A 26,792-nucleotide genomic window follows, 5' to 3' on the forward strand; every position below is an offset into this window, starting at 1 on the left:
TGAGAAGGAATTATATATAAAAACGCATTTTGAATAACATATTCTTTATCTCTTTTAAATGTCCTGTATACTTGATATATGAAATAAATGTATTATAATATTTACAAATATTTATAAATTTATTACAATTTTGATATCTTGTACTGTATTTCGTATCATTACCGACATAAACATAACATCGTGATCGTTTTTCATTACCCGCATTCCGAGCTGTCTTATCGCTCACGGGTGAAAGTAACCCTGCATTCATCGATACGAGGGTTAAAAATTTAATTCATTAAGTATTGCTTATTATATGTTTAAAAGATAAATATGTACTATATCAATAAAAATTTTACATTGTCTACTACTATAGAAAATTAAAAATATTAAATATATTTATTAGGTGTTGGAATTAATTCGTAGCGTTTTTTAATGAAAGAATGTTATTTATTTCACATGAGCATTAAAAAATACATTAATGAAAGTACTTCCCATCACTTGTAAAACGCTACGAATTAATTCCAACACCTAATATTTTTTACATTAAAAAACCAACTATTAATTCTCATAAAAAATAATAATTTTATAAAACAAGAATAACATATTTATAGTAAAACTAAATATAACTTGTTAAAAGAAAATTATAATAAGATTAATTCTAATATAACTATTTTGACTTCAATGATAATTTTTTATTGACATCTTAATTTTAAGCTTTAAATATTAAATTTTAAATTACAGTATTTAAAATTAGTGAAATATTATTCGCTAATTTTATTATTTATAATATTAATTTATAATATTATAAATAATATCATATAATATATTTAATTTTAATCAAATAATAAAGTTGTTTAAAGAAATGTATTGTTAACTCTTCAATTATAATCATATTCATTAATATTGTTTTATGCATTTTGAAAATGTTAATTAAAATAATTATATATATGTACATTTAATTAAAATAATTATATATAGTAGGTTGAAGAAAACAATATCGTTAATATTTATAATTTTTACTGAGACAAAACTTTATTCTTGTAAGAGCTTTTCAAGATAATAAATCTTTATCACGATCTGTATACTATTTCAAAGTCATCAAATTTTAGATTGGAAATAAGCTCCTAATTGGATGATGCTTAACTAGAACAAATAAAAATTTGTTTCCGTGTTTATAGACATTGATTATGTTTACACGATTAATTTACGCCAAAGTTATAACATCGATGTTATAAAATTGGTCAATCACAGTCATTCCATTTTTCAGAAGAATAGCTATGTTTGGCTAATTTCATAACATCAATGTCATAACTTCGACGTAAATCGGGCCGTAAACGTATCGGGCGTGTAAACGTCATTGGCTATAATAACTCATTCAACAAAAACAATATATCGAGAAATAAAGTTTATTAAAAAAGTGTAGAAACATATTTTCCACAAGATCAGTGAAACTGATCGTTAAAAGTTAGAAATAAATTAATTTTGTCGATTTTACTAAAATATTTTGTTCATATATCGTAGGCATAAATAAGCTACATTGCAAAATTATTTGTAGAGATTACACGTTCGTTTTCATTTATCACATATATAATTTCTCATTTATTATGTTATTAATATAATTCAATATAAAAGCTCTATTACATTTTTTCACAAATTTTTCATATGACATAGTTTTCTCGAATAGAATAAAAATAGTTTTTATAATAGATCTATTATTCTATTTAGAATCAGTACCTTTAAGTGATAAACTTTATAATCAATGAATTCTGTTCCATTTTATTCTCATCCTTCAATTTTCATATTAATGAATTTAAATGGAATTGTGTTTGACAGATATTTCAACGTTTCACACGAAAATGCTTTTCAACTACTTGGCACAAATCCACATGTAATCAGAGAACATGCAAATGATTTTAACTGCAAGTATCACAACTTTTAATCATCATCGGTTAAAGTACTTTTTAATAAAACTTTTCATTAACTAATTAGCTTTTTTAGTTAACTTTTTAAGTTAATTATAAAAAAGAGTTTGACATCTATTTTTAAAAATCAAGTAACATATGGCTTTATGCGTAAACTTTTTTGTAATAAAAAAAGTCCCAAAATCTTTAAATAAAATTAGTTAATAAAATTTTCAGTTAAACAAAATAAAGATTTCTTTAAATCATTTATATTCTCGTCCGATTTATCAATTTATATAGAAATTATAGATAAGTAGCAATTTATATAGAATTGTAGATAAGTAATAAGACAAATACAAATTGTCTATTCAAACATTTTTATGACATATATTAAAAAAATGTTCTCGATTTTTGTAAAGTTGTGTAAAGTTATGGTTGCATCAATAAAATCATTTATTATATACACGTCGTTATTAATGTGTGTGTGTGTGTGTGTGTGTGTATGTATTTGTATCTTATGATAAATAAAGCACATTACTTATTTGACTTATTTTGCGCACCGTATTTGACCGTACTAGCGTAAATATTGCTTACCTTATAAAATATGTAAATAAATTCGCAAAATTGAATCGCAATTAGCTTTTAAGATTCTATGAAAGCCGCTTGATTAAATCGCTATATCCGCAGGGAATCCACAGGATGTTGCAACGTTAGAAAGTAAGGAGGATGAGAAAAGTCCGTTGCAGAATGAATTATATTAAAAAAAAGAGAGAGCTTTGTGAGAAATATCATAGTTAATTAAAAGTTCCGGTGACACTCGTTTTTCTATCTGCTTTCCTTGAAGCAGATTTACTCACAGTATATAGTATACACGCATTTTTTTTCACACAAATGTCAACAACGCTTCCTTTTTACTACGTTATATGTTAGTCAGACAATTTTTGTCGTCGCTGCAGTTTATCATTTTAACTTTACTTTTATCATATGAGTCATACACAGACATACGATTAAAACATATGTACTGACAAAAACTAAAAAAATTTCCAGTTCTGCAATTGTTCATTAAAAGTTCATTGAAAGCAAGAAATTTAATAGCGAATAACTGTTTATTACTGCAAACATGAAATATGTATTTATGCTCGCAGGGAACGTACAATATAATAATATATATTTTCACGTTGTTCGTAATTGTTGCTTAATTTATTTTGTGTATTATACTCCACATGAATTTCATTAATTCTACATTTTCAAAAATATTATATTATATTAAATTGAGAAATTTTAGGACTAGTACTTACATATATTACTTAATCGCCTTAAAATCGTCAAATTAAAAAAATACTTTCGTTTATACGATTTACAATGACGTATTTTAAACGATAAAAATACACGTGCATTTTTCGATCCCAATACGATTAAATCTTATGGTCACGGATTTCTCATCGTCATTCAAAGAGAGTGATAAGTGGACGGAGAGGAAGAATAAGAGAAAGCCTCGAAGGAACCTCGAAGATGGAAGAGGTCCTGTTGCCCACACGTCGAGAGCGAGTGCACTCCAGTAAAGTATTATCTCGAGAAAAGAAGAATAGTAATTCTTCTTTCGCGCGCTTGCAGATCTTAGAACGCGAACATATAATGCGATTTAAGTCGTGACAGAAGCCTTTGTACGTCAGTAATATTACAAATAAAATTCAGGAAATGGAAGAAGATAAATGTGTATGTTATAATATAGAAATATGGAGACTATATAATATATTTTTAGAATAAGAAAAATCTTTGGATTATATCAAATTTCGTATTTGCCATTAGTTTGCAAAGAAAATTAGATAACAATTTTTATTCTTTCTTACAAAATTTATTTCGCAATCGCGAATAATATATCTAAATATCAAAATATTATACGTTTGTAATATAGAATATTTAAGATAAATTTCTTTTTTCTTTTCAATATAAAAAATAAGTGTCTTTTGTATGTTTTGTCAATATATTTGCTAGAAAAATTATCAATATATAGAATCTTTTATATTATATTTTTGAGCAAATAATATGCTGTAATCAATCCTGGTGTCGACATGAAAATTAGTCCGAGATTAAAGCACGTGTGATAACAACTTGCATGCAGTCCTTAAATATATTCGCGCTAACTTTTCGTTATAGTCCCCCACTGTATAACACTAATGAAAACTATACTGAAAGTTTGTCGCATACTGCTCAATAGAGAACATGTCTGCGAACAGAGATTCCTCTAGGTTAACTTAATTAAGCACGGCTGAATATCAAAGGTTAACGTGGGAACCTTATCACGTGTAAAAAAAAGACTAAAGGGTTACATTGAATCTAATGATTTTCCAAGGAAGTAGAGGCACAGTTTCAATTAAACAAAGCATAATTCTACTTCAGTGATCCGGAAGACAATTGCATTATCTAATAATTATTCTACGACAACTCTCTCTCTCTCTTTTTCACTCTTTCTCTTTTATCTTTCTCTCTTATCTTTATTACTTCCGAAAACTTTGATATCTTCAGCGAATTCGTATTGTATTCATCCTTAAATTGATTTTAGCACTTGAAATCAAATACTGATGAATGATTGGACTGTTACTTAATAAATATAATTAAATAAACAATGTTGGATGCTCGTATCATTACGTATAATTAACTTAGTCTGTAATGTATATTTATTTAGAATATAACGTGCGTTAGACTTTTAATTATATCTGTGAATATATAGATAATTATAACAGCAGCAATAATGAAATTTCATTAATAAAAGAATGTTAAATAAAAAAATTAAATAATGTAATAAAATTGTTGCAATATCTATTGCGTATTTTATGCAAATTCTTTTTAAAATTAAAAATATCAATTGATCAGTGTATTATATAATTCTAATATTCAGTAATTTAAACCTGGCTAAATATTCAATAGTATAAAATCAGGCGTTAATTATATCATTTTCTCTCTGCTTTTATTTAATTGCATATTTAATGTGCTAATTATATCACTAATCACATATATGATAAATGTGATTAAGTATTGTATAGTTTAACTGATTTCTGTAAATGCAATAAATAATACATTTCTGAGTAAAATAGAAAATTGGACAAAAGGTTTTTCTTTGTATTTCTATATTTGTAGATATTTGTAGAAAGTTTATCAATATTAATAACAAAAAGTTAAAAAAATGATATTAAAAGATTTTCGGATAAAAAAATAGACATTGTGCAATAAACATTTTCAATTATTCACGTAAACTTTAAAAAAGTCATAAATACTTAGAACTGTTAATAATGTAGAACTGTATATGATTATTTTGCAATTTTCATAGCGTGCATTTTACGAGATTTATAACGGGATACACGTCTTGCTTCGAGAACTATAATATTAATCTGCATTACATTGACCTGAAGAGCTAAATATAGAGTGTGAGATTGATAGTGATTTTATGCATGCTAACAACTTTGAAAGTAATATGCAAAACGGTCTCTTCTGAAACAAAGAAAGAGACAATTATGCAGAAAAAAGGATCAACTGTCACTTTGCGTTGCAAAACTATGGGATATATACAGTTATTATATACAATACAATCGTTTTATTAAACTTCGTTAGACGATGATTAAATTTCATATATGCAATGCATAAACTTACCTCGAAACTAAGAAGCCCGCTGTGATCCTGGTCCAAAGTATTAAAAACGTAATGAGCGTACTGGCTTGTATTGGCTGTAAAAACAAATATTTAAATTATTTCTTTACGTATTTTTATATTATTTATTATAAATGTACATCTGTTCTTTTATTTTTGTCGAAATAACAATTAGTTAAAAATAATGAAACATTACGCTCTATTAATAATTGACATGAGTACGAATCGGTATAATATTTGAGAAGCCCCCACATTGTCATAGTAATTGTATCCATATATTAAATTTTAATACTAATATGTATAAATTTTAATATTTGTTTGTATATAATTATTGCTAGAAATAACTGAGCTTTTTCATGATGTAAACCACATATAAATTATGGCATACGCAAAATATTTTTTAAAAAATTGAAACAATTCGAATATTGATTCAAGATAAAGAACTTGTATTTCGTGAAGAGGAATTCACATCAAATAAGCAATACTTGAATTTCTTCATTGGTTCGACATTATTGAAACCAGAGTACATGTCGATATTGATTTCGTTAAGAAACAGAAGTGTACCTTTAATGTAAAAGCATTTCAATCTGCCTATATACATACATATATTTTATATATATATATATATATATATATATATATACACACACGCAGTGGACTTAAACAAACTCTACAAAGTCCATCGAATCTATAGACGACTCGTAAACTGAATATCCATCGATGTGTGTTAATAACTTCCAGTTGAAATAACATGAATACTTCAAATCTAAAGCGATGATTTATACAGGTCACACACACAGAAATGATCACGTCATATATATCCGTACTGTGTCGATTGCAAATATCCCTTTTACTGTTCTCAATGAGATTTATTATATAATGATTTTACGAAGAAATTGGACAAAACATACTATTTTTTAAAGCAGCAATATCTTGCCGCTATTGTTCTAAATACAGCATGCATACAACCGTTTCTAAGAAAGTAATTTTTAATTGTGGATTTAAAAATCTATATTTGTTAAATGTTACAAAGATATTACAAAGATGATACTATCAAAAATTTATGGTTCACTGTTCCTAAAAAAAAAATATCAAGCCATATTGTATAAGTGTTATCATATTGAATGTCAAAATTTTTATTAGATAGCAAAAATTATTGAATTAATCAATATTCTACTAGAAAGAAAGAATTTAAAATATTAATATTATGTATTAAGAGGCCATGGCATATAAAAAAACTTAAATAGTAAAACGTAAGCAGTAAACAAATTGACCAATCACAATAAGATTAAACGTAGTAGTAGCAAATCCAACATTAATTTCCTTACTGTCCAGGAAAAAAATGTTTCATATCTTATAGTCGATAGATAAGCTATAAGAAAATATAAAATAGGGGGTTCCATTTAAAAAATTAAAAGTGACCTTAATGTGATCTTCAAACAATTATTCAAGATCAAATTAATGGCATTAACGGCTTATATCCCTCTTGAAACCATTTTATATCGAAGATACAACTTTTTTCAAACATTTTTTCGTATTTTTCGAGGTATTTGCCTAGGGTAATTAAAATGAAATACACGTATAATTATATATAAATATGTCCATATAACATTTTTTCCCAGGTTCTTACGTCTGATTACTTAAATTTTTGTGACCCCTATTATGTAAATAACAGTAATTAAAAAGTATCTTATAATAAGAGAAATATTTCAGAATATGCGGCAGAGAGATAAATGTCAAATTCTAATTTTCTATTTAAATGAGAACTTTAGATCTGGATTCTCTAGTTTCATCAAAAGGATTCACTTGAAAATTTGTAGCAGTTCCCATTATCCTTCAGACATATTGAGTTACGTCATCGAAAGCTTATCACGAAAGACCGGGACATAAAGTATATTAACTCGTCTAAGTTCGGGAACGTTTGCGAACTACGTGCTCGTAGAAAACATTCTCACTCGTAGAGCAATGCGAAATTTGAAAATCAATTTTCTTTACCTGAAAGAGCTCATGATTTATAACTTTTATTAAAATATAACTCTTATTAAGTTAGTATATTTATATTTGTACAATTTATATGTGTACAAAAGATATTGAAGATACTATAACATATAATGAATTGTTATATGCACGGAAAGAACAATTTTGTTGAAGTATCTAAAAATTTAACTAGATACAGATCTAAAAATAAAATTAATTAAAAAAAATTTTATTAAACTATCAAAGTAATTACGTAGAAATCTCAAACATTTTTAGAGCCGTATCTAAATTTTTAAATACTTTAGCAAAACCGTCCTTTCCATGTAAAAAATTCCTATTTTTTAATTTAATTTTTGTGTAAGATATTTTGTGCTTTTCTAAAAAATACTTAAAAGAAATTGTATTTAAAATTGTATTAAAAATTGTATCTCGTTGAAAGTTAATTTTTAATTTTTTTTTATAATATAAAAGAGATAAAATTATACTTCGATATAAATTGAATTATTTAATTTGATTGAAATTAAATAAATTTTATTTGATACGAAAATATTTATTTTTTTATGCAAACGAATAATTAAGATAATTATATATATATTTCGATGATTATAGAATGTAATAAGATTTTCTGTTGCATGTGCACTGTTAAGAAAGATAAGCCTGCTACTTTGCAAACACAACTACTATCGGAACGTCCTCGGAGAATTGCGAAGTTGCAATCTCAGGTGAAGGGTCACGTATTTTACACCTTGAGTCATATATAGGTACAAATCCTGCATGCATAACGTATAAAGTTATGTTCGATCGTGTGTATAGTTGAACAAAAATAAAACGTTATTTAAGATAATATGTAATATGTTTGAAATTATCTCTGATTATTAAGAGAATATTCTTCATACATAAATATAAGATATCAAATACAGTACTAATTTCCAAATTTTTATACGATATTTTGTCGCGATTTGTAATATTTTGTCCTTAACCATTCTTACACAAATGTTACTATTATACAAATTATGTTTTATTATATCGTTAATTTTTTTTTTACATATTCATTTAATGTTTTAGAAAGATATAGAATAAATTCTCTTATGATATTAAATTTATTTTTCGGATATATTCCAGCTATTTCTTCTCACACACACACGCACAAACACACACACACACACACACACACACACACACAAGTCTTCATCTATATTTTAGCACACGTATACATACGTAGCTAATATATACGTACGCAAATTTGAAGACGTAAGTAAGAGATGTATTATTTTGGAAATACATCGAGCAAGCACAGGAAGCAAGCGAATTGCTCTGCTTCTGTTTGAACTAACGAATACGAATCGTGAATCGTTATCTCGGTGGAGTAAGATTTATCGCGATGCCATAATTCACCTATTCGACTTTTGACTGTCGAGGCAGATCTCTGTAATGTTCCTTTATTGCGTCGACCTCGTATTCGATATCAGAGGTATAAATTTTACGCGTTGAACTGCACGCGCGAGTTTCGACTACCCTCCTGGGTTTTGCCGGAAGGGTTTTAGATAAGTATAAACATGTCTACCCCTGATAAAAGACTGGGTGCTAAGAAAAGTCCCATCTACCTTCCCATCTTTATTTCGATAACTTTTATGATTACTTCTTAAAATAATTTCTTTAGATTAGATTCATTAGATTTCACTAATAAAAAGCATATTATAAATAGATGAAAGATAAAGAGAGAAGAGACTATCTTAAAGACATAATAGATAATATTTATTATATATATATATCTCGTATATGCAATAAAAACCCACAGTTCAAAACTATTTCGATTTTTCTTCTTTAAAATAAAAATACATGACTTACAAAAAGTGGGCAAACTATTTAAAGCAGCATTACAAATGGAGGTCTAATTGAAACCTTTAATTTAATGACCATGTTGCTGTTTTGTGTTGTCCTTGCTTGCCCAACTGCTCGATTTATATTTAATTAACAAAGCGCAATAAATAAACTGTGGTGAAATGTTTCCTTCTGCAATTTAAAAGAAGTGAAAAGTGTTTCAGTTGTATACTTTTTCTTCTTTTATTTAAAGGAAAATTTTTATGAGTACAGAGGAAATTTGTAAATATTTTCTAAGAAATATTGTTGATATTTTTCCAGAAAAGTTTTGGATAGTATCGTATTTATCTCTCTTGTCGGTACAATGCTTTTTCCGGTAAAGGGGACCATAAATTGTTGTAAATTGTAAAATAGTAGGCGTTGAAGATAGACGGATACCTGAATTGTCGTCTATTCGGAGATCTTTTTTCAAGGATTTTGAGCTTGATCGCTCGTAAATTTACGATCGACCCTCCTTTTACGTCAGGCGGCAAACAAATCATGATATCAATCGACGCTATGCCTACGGGTATGAAATTCGGCTTTTTAATGGTAAGAAACTTTAAACATCTTACGCTATTGTGGAGCTTTTACAATTGCTTTGAAAAGTTTAGTGTTTCGTTTAGTTTTCTATTTACATTACAGATTAGTTTTCAAAATCATTTTAATTTTTAATAAAATAGAAATTGAGAGAGAAAAACTATTAGACTGACAAAGTTACCGTACAACAAATTATTTGAATTAATTAAACAAACAATTTACCAATCGTGAAGGAATTTGTAACAAATATTTAGTAGTTGTCACATTTAATGTTCTCATATCATGATGAAGTTAATTGATTTTAAAATGCGATGCGACAGATGTAGTTTCCGAAAATGCGAATTTCATCGTGTTAATGCGCGGAACGCGCGTAGTCATGGATAACCATATCTCTCACGCGGATGGATAAAAGCGAACATTTGAAACGCAGTGCCACTTTGATCTGGGGAGTTCGTTGCCATGGCTACTGCAACCGCGTTCAGTGAAGGGCCGCAGTTATCCTGGTTGTTGGATTGTTCTCTTTCCCTCTTCATGCTGATGCTTTTCGACGCATCCCCAATCCTGCCGTCGCACCGAGGAAATTTAAATGCGAATAAATGCGCGGTGAATAAATAAACCGAACGCTATATTTATCGTCGTTCTTTTGGTAAAATAAACAACTCTTTGGTTTCCGAGAAATTCTTTCGCATTAGAGAAAAATCTTCGTATTTGTTAAAAACACACGTACTTGAAAAGAATAATGTGTCAAAGTATAACCACAAATGTAAGTAATAAATGTTATATTCTTTTATAAATTATTTGATGTTTACGAAATATGACTTTCTACACTAATCAGAAATATACACGCATTTAAAATACTGAGCTACATCGTAAAATGTTCTCATATGGCATTTATTTTGTGACACAATATATAGTCGCATTTTTTGTAAGAGAAAAATTTCATTCGAAAGAAATTCGCATAAAACCACGTAAAAATATGATATTGTTACTTTCTTTCTCATTAGAGTTTTAAACGATAAAATGTATGTAACAGCTAGCTAAATAATCTCTCTTATTTATCAAAAACTAGGAAAGTCAAAAATCGTATTCAACAGTTTAAAAATTTTGTAATATTATTCAAATATTATTATTAAAAAGACTTATCATTTTCTGTAATATGTAACATGTAATAATTGCTAATAAAAAAATTATTATTTAAAAAATCTGATCTCACCTCCTTGGGGAAAAAATTGCGAATAGATGCACTTGAAAGTATCTTCCCTGACGACTCCCGTAGGACATTCAGCCTTGAAGCCACGATATATTCTTTTCAGTTCAGCTTCTGTGAATCTGGTCGCTCGACAAAGGCTCGCTAAGGAGTCTGGCCTGTATCTCGGTGTTTGCTCCTCCTCGTATTCCGAGTCTGCGAAATAAAAACAGAACCTGTGTTAATCATGGAAAAGAAATCAGCAAATTCCGTTCATGTATTGAGAATCCGTTGGACCGATAGAAAGCTTTAACAAGATTAAAGAACTTTACTGAAAGCTTAAGACGGAATGCTACGTTTTACTGAGATCTTGGCAGCAGATACGAGTAGCTATTAGTGTGATATTTATAAAATGGGCGAAGAAGAAGCTCTATCAAATACGAAACATCTATATTGTTCTAAAACATTTATATAAGTCTTTCGAACAATAACATTTTTTTATCTTTTAAATTATTAAAATGATATAGTAAAAATTAATCTTTTTCATTTATTCTTAACTAATATTACATTAAAGGAAAGAGTTTTTAAAAAGATTTTTAAGTAAGTATCACTAAATGTGTGCCTTTATTACAAATACATAGATATAAAAAAATAAAAATAAACATAAAGTTTCATAATACATGTAAAATAAACTATAAATATTTATGATATATTGCTGTCAATATGAGAATTGAGTATGTAAAACTTGTGAAATAATCCTGAATTGACATACCTATCTTTTTCATATGTATTGCTACACCAAAATCCGATAAAACTTGACATCACTTCTCTGGTATTATTTCGATTCTTTTTTTTCAATGTGCGAGACATCAATCGATGTGGGTATATAAAGCCCGGATTCGACGACACATTGCAGCTACGAATAGAAACCTGAGATTGAATTGCAAGATTCAAACTCACGTGTGATATTGCAATCGTCCGCAGTTATGTCACACGGAAATTTTGAATTTTTCCGTAATTGAATCTCCAGTTCTAATATCTTTTTGTTGTTCGTTATTTATTTCAAAACATATATTTAATGTACAATAAATTTCGAAATTATAATTTATTCTAACAAAAAGAATTCATAATTTCAAAAATGCATCGAATACACTGCGCGCTATCTTTGGTGTCTATTAAAGTTTTTAACAGTATTTATTTTAATTTTACGATTAAATTTCAAAACAAAGCATTTAAAGTGATAGCTTTAATATTCAAAAGCAAATCCGTAAATTTCATAATACTTTGTACTGAAATTTTGACTATTAAGTAATCGCGCCGATTTTTTTTATACATTATTTGAATTGATATCTATAGGAATGAAATGTACAAAGAGATCGCGAATGTATTGCAATCTATAAAATTCCATATGAATAGCGGTGGTGCATTGCTACGCCTTATTTCCCATGGGACAGTCCTTTTTATTCCTGGAAAAGGCCGTCGAACTTTTAAGAAACCTGAATGTAGAATGACCTTCGGTGCAGTAAAGCACAGCGTTTATGAGACCGGTACTAGAGCAAGATACGAGCAGCCACGATGTGCCGAAGAGATTTTGTAAAAATTGCTCTTCCTTGTAGTTTGAAAGCCATCCGTTCTGTATCTCATATATGGTTCATGTAATATTTATGAGATTTCATTCAACGTCGCGACGTTGTGAGATCAAAGATGAGGTGAATTTTCGAATCGCTTGTCAACCTGGCAATCGAAGCAGTATATGACGGATTTGCAAATATATTTCACAGATATTGCTGTCACTGAAGAATTGCGTTAATATTAGAATGAAAAATTTATGTATTTCATTTTTATTTTATCACGAAAAAGTCTAAATAAAAAATTTTTATGCAATTTATCTGACTAGGTATGTAGGGAAAAATGATATAGTAAAATTATGAATTCTTTGATAAAATGAGGACAATGAATGTATGCTCTGTAGGAGAATGAAATAGCACATATGTACATACATTTCTTCTAAAATGATTTAAATTCTGGGATCACATTTACAAGAAAAAATTTTGTAACACAAAACGACGTTGCTCGTACAATGTATAATTCATTTATTTTATAAGAAATACAAACATCATTATAAATTTGTGATATTATAAAAATCAATATATCAGCAAGGCTTTGAAAATTAGATGATAAAATTCTTAAGTAAAAATTTGTCTTATAAGAACATATATATAAAAATATATAATTATATACAAAAATATATAATTATGCGAACTGTTTTTTTTATAAAAGAAACAATACGGAAATCCTTTTAATTACTTTATGTTCTTTCTCATTTTACTATTGCTATTTTTTGTATCAAACAATAAAATTTTACAAATGAAAGAAGAATATGGACATATATGTAACCAAATTTCGTATACAATTATATATTTTTGTATTTATTTATATATGTTCTTATTATACATAAAAAAATTTTATTGGAATTGTTAGACTTACGTAATAAAAATATTTTGCATGTGTCGCCTTTTCAAAACAAAAGAAATATATTAAATTCAATTTTCTTGTGTTGATTTAAAAAAATACTAACTAATTAAGTTAAAAGAAAGAAAAACTAAAAAAATACTCTATTGTTTAAATAAAGCAATTTTTCTATAAGCAATTAATTGTTAAAATGCACATTTAAATAGAATTTAGAAAATAAACAGAATATAATAGTCTTTGTATTGTCGTTAAAATAGCATTGTTGTAGACTTATACGATAAAAATATTTTGCATTGTATTTTTAAACGAATTTTTGTTATTTCATCCTCCGATATAAGCGACCTGAATGAAGTGATTTGACAATAAATCCCTTCCACGCGGTGAAACACTGCCGCGCGCAGAAGTATACAGTGGAAATCAAAACGTATATCGTGCATACAATACTCTGCTCTCATATACAGCATAGAAGATTGGAAAGAGAGATTTTTGTATTGCTCTCACACATATACATGGAAGCTTTCGGTATGTTTTCCACAAGAGAGGTTACAGAAGTTGGAAGGTGGGAAAGTAATCCAGTGTTGGAATTTAAATCGAATCGTCTTGTTCCGACAGCACTGGATTTCTCAGATTCGATCTACAGACAAATGTGACGCATGAAATAAAGGATAAAAACGAGACACACTGAAAATTGGTGCGAAATTCTCTCACGAGGGGAACGATAACAAATGCTCGGAAAGGGAACATCTGATATGTATTTATATTATACAATTTCAGTAATTTCGTTGGGAATTTATGACAGCATGGAACTGAGAAGAATACGTTTGCGTCATTGGAGAGAATTTTGTAAATTTCCACTGAATCGTTGGGTATGTCTTTAAAAATAAGTATTTTCTTAATTTTAAAAAAAGATTTATAATTTGAATCATTATGTAGTAGTTATACTACAGTTATACTACAGTTTATCATAATTCATAAATATTAAACATAATAAGGACCACACAATATGGCATGAAATAACAACAATTTTTAATTTAATATAAAGAAATCTTTCTCTTTAATGTGTGCATTCAACAACATGGTTCCAGAGAATTCTAGATATTATTTTTACGTTATTTTCTCCAAAAACATGTTGACCATCAGGACAGAAAAAAAGACTTCAAATTTAATCTAGACGAGGTTGTTTCTGTACTCTTCTGCTTTTTCGTGTCATATGCTCTTTAAGCAAAAGGCCGTTTGACCGAGCGTAAATAGGGTCAACGGCGAGGCAACATCCGTTCGACCCTATGTCTCATTCCGGACGATGGTCTAGAAGAGATGAAGACCGAATTGTGGACTTCGATGGTTCCTCCTCTTTTCGAGATATTGGATCTGTGCGAAGGATGAAAGGCATTCCTCGCGGAATGCATCCGTTGCCGTTGGATAGGCAGGATGTACATCGGTCTCTGATTCTTGATGAAAGGCTGAACTATTGGAGTTTCCGTCAATGTGTTCGACAGTAATCCCGCAGGAATCTATTATACGTTGGCAAATGGATGATATTCCGATGTTTGTAAATGATTCCAGAGAGGCGGAGACAGACTTTTGTATATGCGTTTTCTTTATAAATTATGTGATTCTGGTGAATGGTTTAAAAATATAAATAAGATATAATGCGTGATATAAATAAAATATAAATGAGTCAACAAATTATAAGAAAAGCTGTTATTTAATTTCTGTTTCTTAAAATAGATAACAAAATATATCTTGGATTTAAAAAAACATTTTAATCCTCCCGTTTTATTCTTATTACTACATTAGAATTTATAAAAAATGAATAATCATAAATCGTTTCAATATTCAGGTTTTTCGGGTTGAGCGAAAAGGGATTTCGCATAATCAGATTAATTTTACGCGGTATCTCTCATATAGCCTTGCCTTTTTTAAACTGGTCATATTAAAATGTAATTAATGTTAAGCAGAAATTTTATTGAATTTTCATGGACGTTTTGTTATTAATATGTGTTTATAATAGATAAAAATTTTGATTAATATTATTTATTATTTTAAATGTTATTTCTGTTTTTAATTTTAATAAAATATAATATTATTTTTACTATAAAAATAAATTTTATTCTACAATACATTATTTGATCTATAATTTTAAATATAATCTGTATTTTTTCATATAAAACATAACGAAAATGAAAATAAATGTACGTATTTAAAAATACAGAAAATTTTCCTCGTAAGAAATATGAGCAAATAAAATATTGATACATGTTATGTTTCGCAAATAAAATATTTAATTTGCAAAAATAATTAATTTAAAAACAATAGTAGTTTTCTTATTATCTTTCATAAATAAAAAAGATCGTAATGTTTTCATTTTATCTTAAAAAAATATTTATATGTGTATAAAATAGATATAAAGAAATTTTTTTTTTACTAATTCTTTTATTAATATTATTTTTCAAGATATTTTTTTCATTTCAAATTCCATTGAATGATTTTGAGGGTATAAATGGCTCTTTTTATGATTAATTAACTTTGTTCATATCCTAAAATTTTTTCCATGCAACGAATTCAGTGCTTATTGAGAATGCTCACAGTGTTCAGCTAACAATGTACGTGACTATGGTCATTTTATGTCGCAGAACCATTCTATCGTTATGCCGCGTTTTCACTGCAATATATTTTATTCTATCTCATTCAAATGCAACCACGATCAAACAAAATCTCAATTAATACATACGTGATTGAATGCAATATAAACCATATATCGTTTAATATTTGACTATAATTATATAATCTAAAATATAAATACAGTATTGCATATTCACACGCTTGTAAATATGAATTAAAATATTAAAATAAATAAAAGATATTGATTTCTCTATACCATTTTTTCAAGATTAATAAACTAACATAAGATTATAAGATATTATAAGATATATACACGAGAAAAAATGTTTCATATATTAATTATATATAATTATATATATATTAAAATTATATATATATATATTATATATATATATAATTAGATATAAAATTAACATATTTTATATATAATTATATAAAATATGTCCATATACAGGGTTGGCCATATTCGACGGAAAGATGTTTTTTTTTTCAATCATGGGAAACGTTACTCGATCTAACATCTCTGTCAAAAGTTACAGTGTTGCCAGATCTTTCCGTCGAATATGGCCAACCCTGTATATAATATTTTTTCCCGGGTAGAGAAATTATGATGATTTTGGACGTCAATTTTTTACGATTTTGACAATGCAGTTTGGTAATACAGCTTTAACTACATCATACGTACACTATATAGTACAGTAATTTATTTATTTAACTGTTGTCATAATAGATATATAAATGTGTACAAATATAATTAAATATAATAATTATTAATACGGTTTACGTGCACAGGACATTAATGCATATTATAAGCTTCAGTTGAATATAATTTGTTTGTATGGTGCTTGCATTTGAGTAAAAATTATAATTTTTATATATATACATTTTCTCATAAATGCAAGAATTGCTTTTGCGTTTAACTATTATTAATCTAAATTACAAATATTTATAAAATAAATACAAACAATTTCTTACATTTTAATTTTTAACGTTTTCCAAAATCTAAGTCTTCTTTTTAACTAATTTTCATTTTTTAAAATATGTTTTAGTAGATAAGTATAAAAAAATATATTAATTTAAACAAAACAATAATTTTTAATTATATAAGCGAGTTCCTTCCTGTAAAGGATACGCTGTAGCATTTCTTTCATGATATAGTATTATATTATGTACTACCAAAATATACTTGACGAGAGCCACTATCATGTCTCCAGATTACACGTATATTATACTCCATATTACATCAATGTATTATGCACAGATGTGCATAATACAAAAAAAATTAATTAAAAATTATTATCTGCTTGATCCATTAGCTAAAATTCACAAATATGTGAAATACATATACTGAAGCCGTTTCGTAATATTGATCGGATAAATGCGTCGTTTCAATAAAGTTATGGTTCAGAGCAACCGACAGATAACAAATGCAAGGTAAGCGTTTGCCAACAGTATTTCACTGTCCTTCGCATTGATACGCCGCATGGATGACGACGTTGGTTCCAGATATTTCTCTCATAAATTTGTGTTTGTGAAAATGTAATTTGCGGATGAAACCGCACCTGGACTGTATGAATTTTCATGAAGTTGGCAAACGCCCCGAATCCCCAGGATACGTTGCGTGGATATTCCGTCAGTCTCCAGAGTATTACGTGATGAAAGTACGCCTTTGGCGATTACGGGATATGTGAAACAATAGCAGAAGTCATAAGTGAAGTTACTTGTTATGTATAATAATATAAATATAAATATTAATATTCGATAAATTTGAGCAATTTCAATCAAATTAACAATATTTTTTATCTAACAGTATCCTCGAATATAATATGTCATCTCAAGTTACTAGTCATTTTTGATATGTTCAAATAGATACTATACGAAATAGATATAAAAAAATTGAAGATATTGTGTAAAAGAGCTTCTTTCATCTTCTTCTCTCTCTATATCTTAAAGTCATTATATAGCTTCGGTATACAGCAGTTAATCATTTATGTACAATTTTCACTATTTTATGCTCATAATAAATGATTATGTGCGATATTTTTGTGTTGCCTAAAATTTTGAAAAATATATTTCATTCTTGGAATTATTATGTTAAAGATATATTATGATTTGATCGGAAAAAAAAACTTATTTCACATAAAATTTACATTATATATATATATATATATATATATATATATATATATATATGTATAAATGTAAATTTTATCAAGTATATACACATATATTATTTTGTCAAGTATATACACATATATATATATGATGATTTTGGACGTTAATTTTTTATGATCTCGATAATGCAGTTTGGTAATATAGCTTTGTAACTACATCATACGTAGTATGTATTACAGTAATTTATTTATTTAACTGTTGTTTTATATATATAAATGTTTAAAGGTAATATTATTAAAGTTTGTAAAACATATATTTCAAAATATGTGGGTGTAAATAATGTAAAAATCACTTTTTATTTCATTAGTAAAAGCCTAATGAATTGATCAATATAGGATTGTTAATTGCTCTAGTTTATTAAATCCGAGTAAGATTAATAAAAAAAATGTAGTTTAATGAGAAGGCAAGTAAATTACGTAGGTACAGGTATCATGCAATATAGATGACCTGTAAAACACGTGAGTAGCGTGCAGTGTTGGTTAAAGTGTCAGGAAAACCCTGGAGGCTTTCACGTTTCACGAACAAGTATGTGAGTCTCTTTTACTGGCTGTCCAATAGAAAACAGCATATAAGATATACTGACATCGGTTCATCGAATACATTCCACGTTTATAAAACGTAAAATGTTATTCCCCTATGATTTTTGATTCTTGATTCATCCGAAAAGAGAAAAGTCGCTTCTTTCATAGCATATATGCGCATATAAAATTGTTTCATTTTATCGCTGCCGGATATATCCGTTTATATTAATAATTTTATACGTATAATATTATGACCTATGTACACTTAAAATAGAATTAAAATATAATTGAACGGATAGTTTAATAAACCTATCAGATTTCTTAAATTAATGTCATAGTTATTATACTGAAGAGTATATTATTTCAATTACATCATTCACAAAAAAGAAGAATAATACGAAATATATTAAGTACCTATCTCTCTCTAAATTTCTTCGAGTGAAATCTCACTCTAAAAGAGTGAAAATACTGCCACTATTGAAAAAGAGTAAAAACATTTGCATTTTTGCATAAGAGTAGTAGATTTTCACTCTTTTTTTTGGAGTGAGATTTCTTTCTTTTGAAGTGAAAATCTACCTCTCTTGAAGATCTTATTCAAGAATGCAAAAATTTTCACCCCTTCAATAGTAGTATTTTCATCTTTTTGGAGTGAGATTTCAAGAAATTGAGAGAGTACAATTCTATTTTTCTATTCGTACATTTTTTAGGAGCAAAGCACTGATATATGTATTTATATCAGTGATTTTCAGTTAAATATTCAACAAAAAATTCGTTTCTTGTATAAAGTATAACAATATCCAATTTTCTATTATATATTAATAAATCTAGGATAAGTATACCTAGGGCAAATTTGACGCCGGTCCAGGCTTGCCTCACGTAGTTGATTAACCTCCTGTAGAGAGGCCTTGGTGGTCTCTTGGTAGAAGTCCCCTCCTCACCGCTGTCGTCATCCAGCGTTCCCGGTGGCGGGCCTACGCCCGACAGGGTGCCAGCTTGATTCCTTTTGCCGAGGATATTCACGACCTCCCGCAGCCCAGGCGCAACGCCCTGCAGTCCTGGTGCGTAATTCGCGGGGGCGACGCCGGAACCGAAGAGGTTCGCGCCGCCCCCGCGACCTCTGCCACGTCCACGACTTGCGCGACTCCAAACAGTACTACTGCCTTCGAGAGTTTACGACGTGATCAGATTTCGATATCACGACTTAACAGTCCATATTTTTTACATAAATGAGAAATCGAACAACATCAAGATGATCGGATGTTCCATTTTTATAGGTACACGATATATTAGGTCATTTAAAAAGTATCCGCGGTTTTTTATTCAATTATTGAATGAAAAAATCGCGGATACTTTTTAAATGACCCAATATATTCAGTCATCAAAATGACACGTTTATAAGAATTTTAAATTTCTTAAAATATGTTATTATTCCTTTGTGCAATTTAAAGATCATTTTAAATAAACCTGAATTACTTAAAAAAAAAACAAACAGAACAAATCATAATATGGAATTATTCTTAAGTTACAATTTTCGAGTTCAAAAAATTTATGATATACTTAAATGAAGGCAAATTGTGTTACGATAATAAATAATATAGACATTCTCAAGGATGTCGTTTGTTTTAAAAATAACGCGAATAAATATCACGTGTAGGTAATTAACGAGGACTTTAGAGAATTTTGAACTCTCAAAATATAAAATATTATTTATAATAATAACAAATTTAACAATTACGCAAACAAATATATTAATAGCGATAATATAATCTTTTAATTAAAAATAATAAAATTTATTCAATTAAAAAATGGAAATTGAAGATGTCATTTAAGAAATAATATTATATAAAATGTAAAAAAGAACTATTATCCGATTTGACGTAATACTGCTAAATTTAATTTTAATTAACTTCAGTTAGTATTAAAATATAAAGTTTTATGGTGTTGAATAAAAATAATATTTATAAAATTAAATAAAATTTAAAACATTTTTGTTTCTTCAAAAATTGCAAAATATTATTTTTCACATTTACTTGCGGTATTCGATTTCTATCCTTCAATTGTAATGAAACGCCATAATACCTTGGCGCTTTTTATAGGAGGGGAGCCCCACCACGGGGCCGCAGCCCCCCGCGGATCCTGCGACAGAAGAGCTGATGGTGGCAAGACAGGGAACTCCCCGACCGCCACCCGTTCGACGTTCCAAATCACGACGTCTGCTACCTCCTCCGCCTCCACTGCCACCGCCACCCCCGGCGGACAACACCACGACGGACCCAGAGGTACGTTTGTGTGGCCCTCTTCCTGCGGAGCCCCTTCTTATCGACGAAGGCCCCGCTCGTTTACGTCGCCGGAGTCGCCACAGACTTCCACGAGAAATTCTGCAAGGCATTTCGTAGGGTCGTCACCCTAGTAGCTATCATAAGGCCTAGCTTGCGTATCATTTTTTTTCGTTTATCAATAAAACTTCTACTTCTTTACATACATCAATTACGTTTCTCTTTTTTTTCACAAATAAGTTTATTTCTACTATAATTTTACGTGATATATAGAATTGTTATAATTTGTTATATATAATTTTATATAAATATACACTGTCTCATAAGCACTTTTAGAAAATAATGTATTATACGAATTTTTTCGCTTTAGTGACTCCCAATGTGGTCGATTTCTCAATAGAAGCTGTACATATGAATGTGCGGTGTCAGCGAATTTTCTTGCTTTTTCTGCACTTCCGTCTGCTTCTATACCAGAAGCGGACTTTCCGGTCAGATATATCTGCACTCTCGAAATTTGTGTCAAATGGTCGACAATTTACAAAAATCGTAATTTAGGACGGAAGAAGCTTTCTACGCTTTTACCCACTACAATTTTAATGCATGATCTTTTTTTTTTTACAAAAAAAGCTTCTTGTTTAAAGTAAAAATTTTAAATTTATATGCAATTAGAAGAGAGTTATTGAATATATACCAGTTGCCTAAATCATACTTTATATAATAATATAAGAATATTTTAATTTATATTATTAATATGTTATATTATTATTTTACATTGTTATTATTTAATAATATAAATAATCACTAAATAATATTTAGTGATAAAAATATAAAAATAAATGAGTACACAAAAATTTAACTTGTTATGTTTTGTATGTATAAGCAGCACTTTAAAAATCATATACAACTGATATTAATTTATGATCATTTATATAACTAATAATATAATCATATAATTTTAATTTAATATATCTGAATTTTTATACATTCATAAAAAAGGGGGAGAGGGAGGGATATTATAAAATATTTTATAGTCGTTGTGTACATATTTGTAATTATTAGAAAGATTAAATAAATATTTTTATAAAATCTATCATTTTCTTAAATCGTATTATCACAAGATAAAACTAATAATAAATAATAATAAAACTGATAATAAATGATATAAATACAAATCACAAAAAAATTTTAAATAATTTTCAGTCGAATTTTTCGAATTTTCATAAATTCGATACTTTCAAAATAAATATGATTTAGAAGATAAATCATATTTTATCAACAAATTTTGATTTGGTAAAAAGTTGAACATATAATAATAGTAAATGTAATAGAAGACTCCTCAATATTTAATAAATTAAAGTATAAAATATTTAGGGAAGTAGGGAGACTACGAGATAGTTAATATATAATTGAGGGGATGGGCGGAATAAAGGCATTCTATTTAGGCCCTTTTTCCGGCAATTAGCTTTTTCATGTAATACTGATCGTAATACAGAAATATTGTAACATGTAACTTCTTAAAGGCATTACATTAAATTCATTTAATATTGTACCCATTTGTATATAATAAAAAAATAGCAAGTTATTTTAATTTGTATTAATATCAAGATTTTGTAATTTTATTCCGCCTTTATTCCGCCCATTCCCTCAATTATATATAATAATAATAGATAAAATATCAAGATACAGCTTCCAATATTTGCGTTTAAATCAATGTCAGGTGGAAAATATAATAAAAAAGTTTAAGTGGTACGTATTTGGCAACTCTTCCCCACTAATATTACATTACTTAGCAACTGCCTGATGTACAATTATGGCTTGATGGTTATTGACAGATCTGCCAATATCTTATCAAAATGATATTATAAAGTTCATCAACAAGTACATCCGCACAAGTATATGTATCTAATTATATCAGGTTTTATTAGAGATTTAAATTAAATAAATATGTTTAAAAAAAGATTTTTTCTGAAAATTCTATTAATGCTCACCCTAACACTTCTTCCAACACTTCAAACACGTCGCCTATTTTTTTCAGAAATAAGAGATTCAAACCAATTCTCACGATAGAACATCCGTGAACTAGATTGCGACCCACGATTTATTTGATAGATCGATAAATTTATTCATTGAATATGCTTTCCCCGACTTGCTTTTTATTGCACAAAGTGCAATAAACCTTTTTCGCATTCAGGACTTAGGACGTTGGCGTGAAGCCCTGGACGAGATCATAATGCTTGTTCTCGAAAGACGTAGTTGGTTAGTGTGTTGTGAGTTCGGTTGTGTTAGTATCTGAAACAGGCAAAGAAGAAATACATGCATTAGTTGTGTTTGTGAATAAAATTTGCCGAATAACAACACGCGAGTTGCATAAGAAAAAAACAGAGATAAAAAAAATTTTATTAGTAATTTTAGAATGTAATAAAGTTGATCCTTATTATGTATTAAAAGCACACGCGATGAATTTCTGCTCATAGTGGAAAATGAAGATAATGATAAATTTTATGAGCTAATTATTGAAATTTTTTAAATTAATCTTATTGAAAAATATAAATAGAGTTACTTCTGAAAAAGATTTCTTCAGTAAAGGATGCGCTGTGACTTTCTTCTGTGAAGTTCTTGGTATACATTTGACGCGAAAAAGTATTCGCGTTTTTAGATTTGAATTAGTTTTAAAAATGTATTTTAAAATATGAAAATAATTTTGGAGGAGAAGGGGAGATAAAAGTACAAGCATATGAAAAGATATATATTTTTATTATATCTAAATGGTAGATTTGTTTATTACACTATGTGCCCAATTTCAACTTCTAAAATTTTTCAAAAGTCACAAAAGTTGATTGTGTTGGGAATACGGTTCTTTATTATTTTTTCAAGGAATTTGGCAAAGTTAGATTTCATAAGAATAGGGCGATTTAAAATTGTGAATTTTAAGAGGTACAAAAGCGTGTTTTAAAGTCAAATATAATCACAAATACACACATGCAAAATTTACATGAAAAAAGTTGCATCTATGTTTGCACCACATTCGTTTACGCGCGCGCATATGTGTGTGCGTGTGTAAGTATTTGTGATCAGATTTGGCTTCAGCCATAAAAATCCTGTATTCCTCAAAATTCACAACTTTAAATCGACGCCCCATTCTTATGAGATGTAACTTTGTCAAATTCCTTGAGGAAATGATAGAGGGTCGTGTCCCTGACATAACCAAACCTATGTAATTTTTGAAAATTTTCGTGAACATACCGTGTTATCCTTTTTATAATATATAATATAATTCATAATTTTAGTATAATTCATAATTTTTATCGGATGTGGTAATCACTGTAACTAATTTTCTAACTTACCGCAATGATCTCAAATTGAGGTCAGAAAAGTTAATAAGATTATTTTTTTCTGTATTTAATATGAATTTCATGATGACTGTTTATAAATTCACAGTGGGTTCTAATAGTTTCGATGGAGATCAGAAAATATATAGAATTCGATGTTGGGCCATACCATATATACCACCAATTGCCTCTTTATCTTAACTACGATCTAACGACTGCAGTCCAACAATTAACGAGACCATCAATTTCGAAAATTGACGTCAATGTACTTGTGCACTTTATAACCGTTACAATCCTACCACAAAGTTCACAAACACACTAGTCATTGTGATAAAATGGCTAGTAGATCGCTCGTAAAGCTACTTGTCCCGTTCAGACGAAGTTCTTTGAAATTGCCTCGAAACCGAAGAAGTTTCGAGCTATGTGCTTTGTATGCATATGTGAGCTCTCTTAGCGATCAAGGGTACATATAGATAAAGAGAAAACGGTGAATATTATAATTTTCTAGAGATTTATCGAAATAAAATGACCTTAAACTTTTATCTAAAGATTTATTACTTAGTAAAGGAAATGTGAACGTAAAATGTTATAATGTAAAGAAAACAACATATTTCTTTGTATAAATGAATAAATAATTAAATTTTGCTATGTATTTATGAATAGGAACGTTTCCAATACACCATTCATAAAATTGAAGTTTGGTAGTGCAATCGACTCGAAGTTGATAAAACCGTAATCAATTTCGTGTTATTATCAAGTAGACGGTGGAAACTGCATTCGGTGTTTGCTATAACTCTTTGTGATATCGTGAATGAAAGAGAAAAGTGCAAAATGAGAATAAGCTCGACGGCCTAGGAAAAAGTTCAAGCAGTTTCGTGAGTTTGAAAATTTTCGAAGAGAGAAGAAGCAACTACAAAGAAAAGAAATGTATCAAAGTCATCCCTTATCTAAAAATATAACTTATCGTACGATGGCTCTTTGCAGAAATAGACTTATGTATATCTTTCGGTACATAAAAAAACTGAAATTGATATTTATAACCGAAAGTTTTACGATCCTACCTAGGTCTCTCTTTTTTATTCTTCATGCATTACGGAGAAGAAACTTCTACATAACTTAATAAAATATGGAAACAAATATACTTTTCTGTGATTTTGATTAACAAGGAAAGAGACCCAAGTGTTCTCCTCCGATTTTTATGAACTTTTAATATATATATTAGGTGCGCAACTAAGTTCTCGCTGTTATTTTGATGAAAATGCATGTTTGTAGACAAAACTAAAGGACGTGTATCTTTTTATACGTATCCTATCGCACTTTTAAGGAATGAAACATCCCTTAGAAAAAAAAACATTTTTTTCTTTCAAAATGAATATCATCGAATCTATAAGAGATAGAAAAAAAAATTTGAAAGTTGAATGATTTTATAAAAGTACTTAATAGTTACAATTAAAAAATTTTTTCATTTTTATTTTCTATGAGTAAAAATTTTTTATTGAAAAAAAATTTTTAACTATTATTATAAAGTACTCTTGAAATCATTTAATTTTTATTTCACACATTTGTTTCTATCTCTCATAGTTACAACGATATTCGCTTTGAAAGAAAAAAATCAATTTTTTCTAAAGCGAATATCGTACCTCACCTATGTATCTCACCTCTTAAAAATGCGATAAAACACGTATTAAAGAATATGTGTTATTATTTTTGTCTATAAATAACATCTTCAAAGCTCATAAAAATCAAAATATAACATTGCACAATTTTATGAGTAATTTCAATTATCTCCCTTTCAGATAAAATTAAATCTATAAATTATATATTTATTTATAATATCCTATAAGAAATAAAAAATATTAACTTAATTCATTATACCTAATCTAATTTTAAAGGTATAATATATGCTTATTGCAATGTTTACACAATCTGATTACAATTTCATCGTTCTATTTGAGTAAAGAATTATGCTTCTTTACTAATGTGTCTTAAGTTCCATTAATATACTTATGTCAGAATATGATGAGCAATTACTGCGGTTCTCTGCGGTATTGCGGATAAGAGTACGTGCTTATTTGCTACCTTTGTAACAGGCTCCGTGACCTTTGAAGCTTATATCGAGTTAGTTCAAGACTCGATTGTAGAACAGTGACGTAAGGCAATAGGAAGCTTTTGACATCGTTGAATGGCCCGGCATTACCATGTTCATGTCACGTAATTGTAGGAGTAGTTTGTCTTCTAAAAAAAGAATCATGTAACTTATCAAATCTGTTTATTGATTACAATTTTCCTTTTTTCTCCCTTATAAT

General features: G+C 28.3%; 2 protein-coding genes across 3 annotated transcripts in view; both read right to left on the reverse strand.

Annotated features, from left to right (window-relative positions):
- The window catches only part of LOC105154882 (Kv channel-interacting protein 4), a 41,246-nt gene extending 19,976 nt beyond the window's left edge, over positions 1 to 21,270 (reverse strand). The window contains exons 1-4 of the mRNA XM_011070665.2: positions 20,961 to 21,270; positions 19,721 to 20,041; positions 11,119 to 11,307; positions 5,532 to 5,605 (exon numbers count right to left, since the gene is read on the reverse strand). Coding sequence (XP_011068967.1) covers positions 5,532 to 5,605; positions 11,119 to 11,307; positions 19,721 to 20,041; positions 20,961 to 21,270 — 894 coding nt within the window. The remainder of the gene's footprint in view (positions 1 to 5,531; positions 5,606 to 11,118; positions 11,308 to 19,720; positions 20,042 to 20,960) is intronic.
- A 921-nt stretch (positions 21,271 to 22,191) lies between these two features.
- Positions 22,192 to 26,792, reverse strand: part of LOC105154884 (uncharacterized) — a 346,927-nt gene continuing 342,326 nt past the window's right edge. Inside the window, exons 2-3 of one of the 2 annotated variants that reach the window (XM_087407367.1) lie at positions 23,146 to 23,446; positions 22,192 to 23,059 (exon numbers count right to left, since the gene is read on the reverse strand). In XM_087407367.1, coding sequence (XP_087263493.1) covers positions 23,345 to 23,446 — 102 coding nt within the window. In that variant the 3' untranslated portion in view covers positions 22,192 to 23,059; positions 23,146 to 23,344. Of the gene's footprint in view, positions 23,060 to 23,145; positions 23,447 to 26,792 lie in introns of those variants that run through there. The other variant, XM_087407399.1, reaches the window with a different exon arrangement.

This window comes from Acromyrmex echinatior, chromosome 1, assembly GCF_024713525.1.
Source record: "Acromyrmex echinatior isolate Ae372 chromosome 1, ASM2471352v2, whole genome shotgun sequence".
Classification (NCBI taxonomy): Eukaryota; Metazoa; Arthropoda; class Insecta; order Hymenoptera; family Formicidae; genus Acromyrmex; species Acromyrmex echinatior.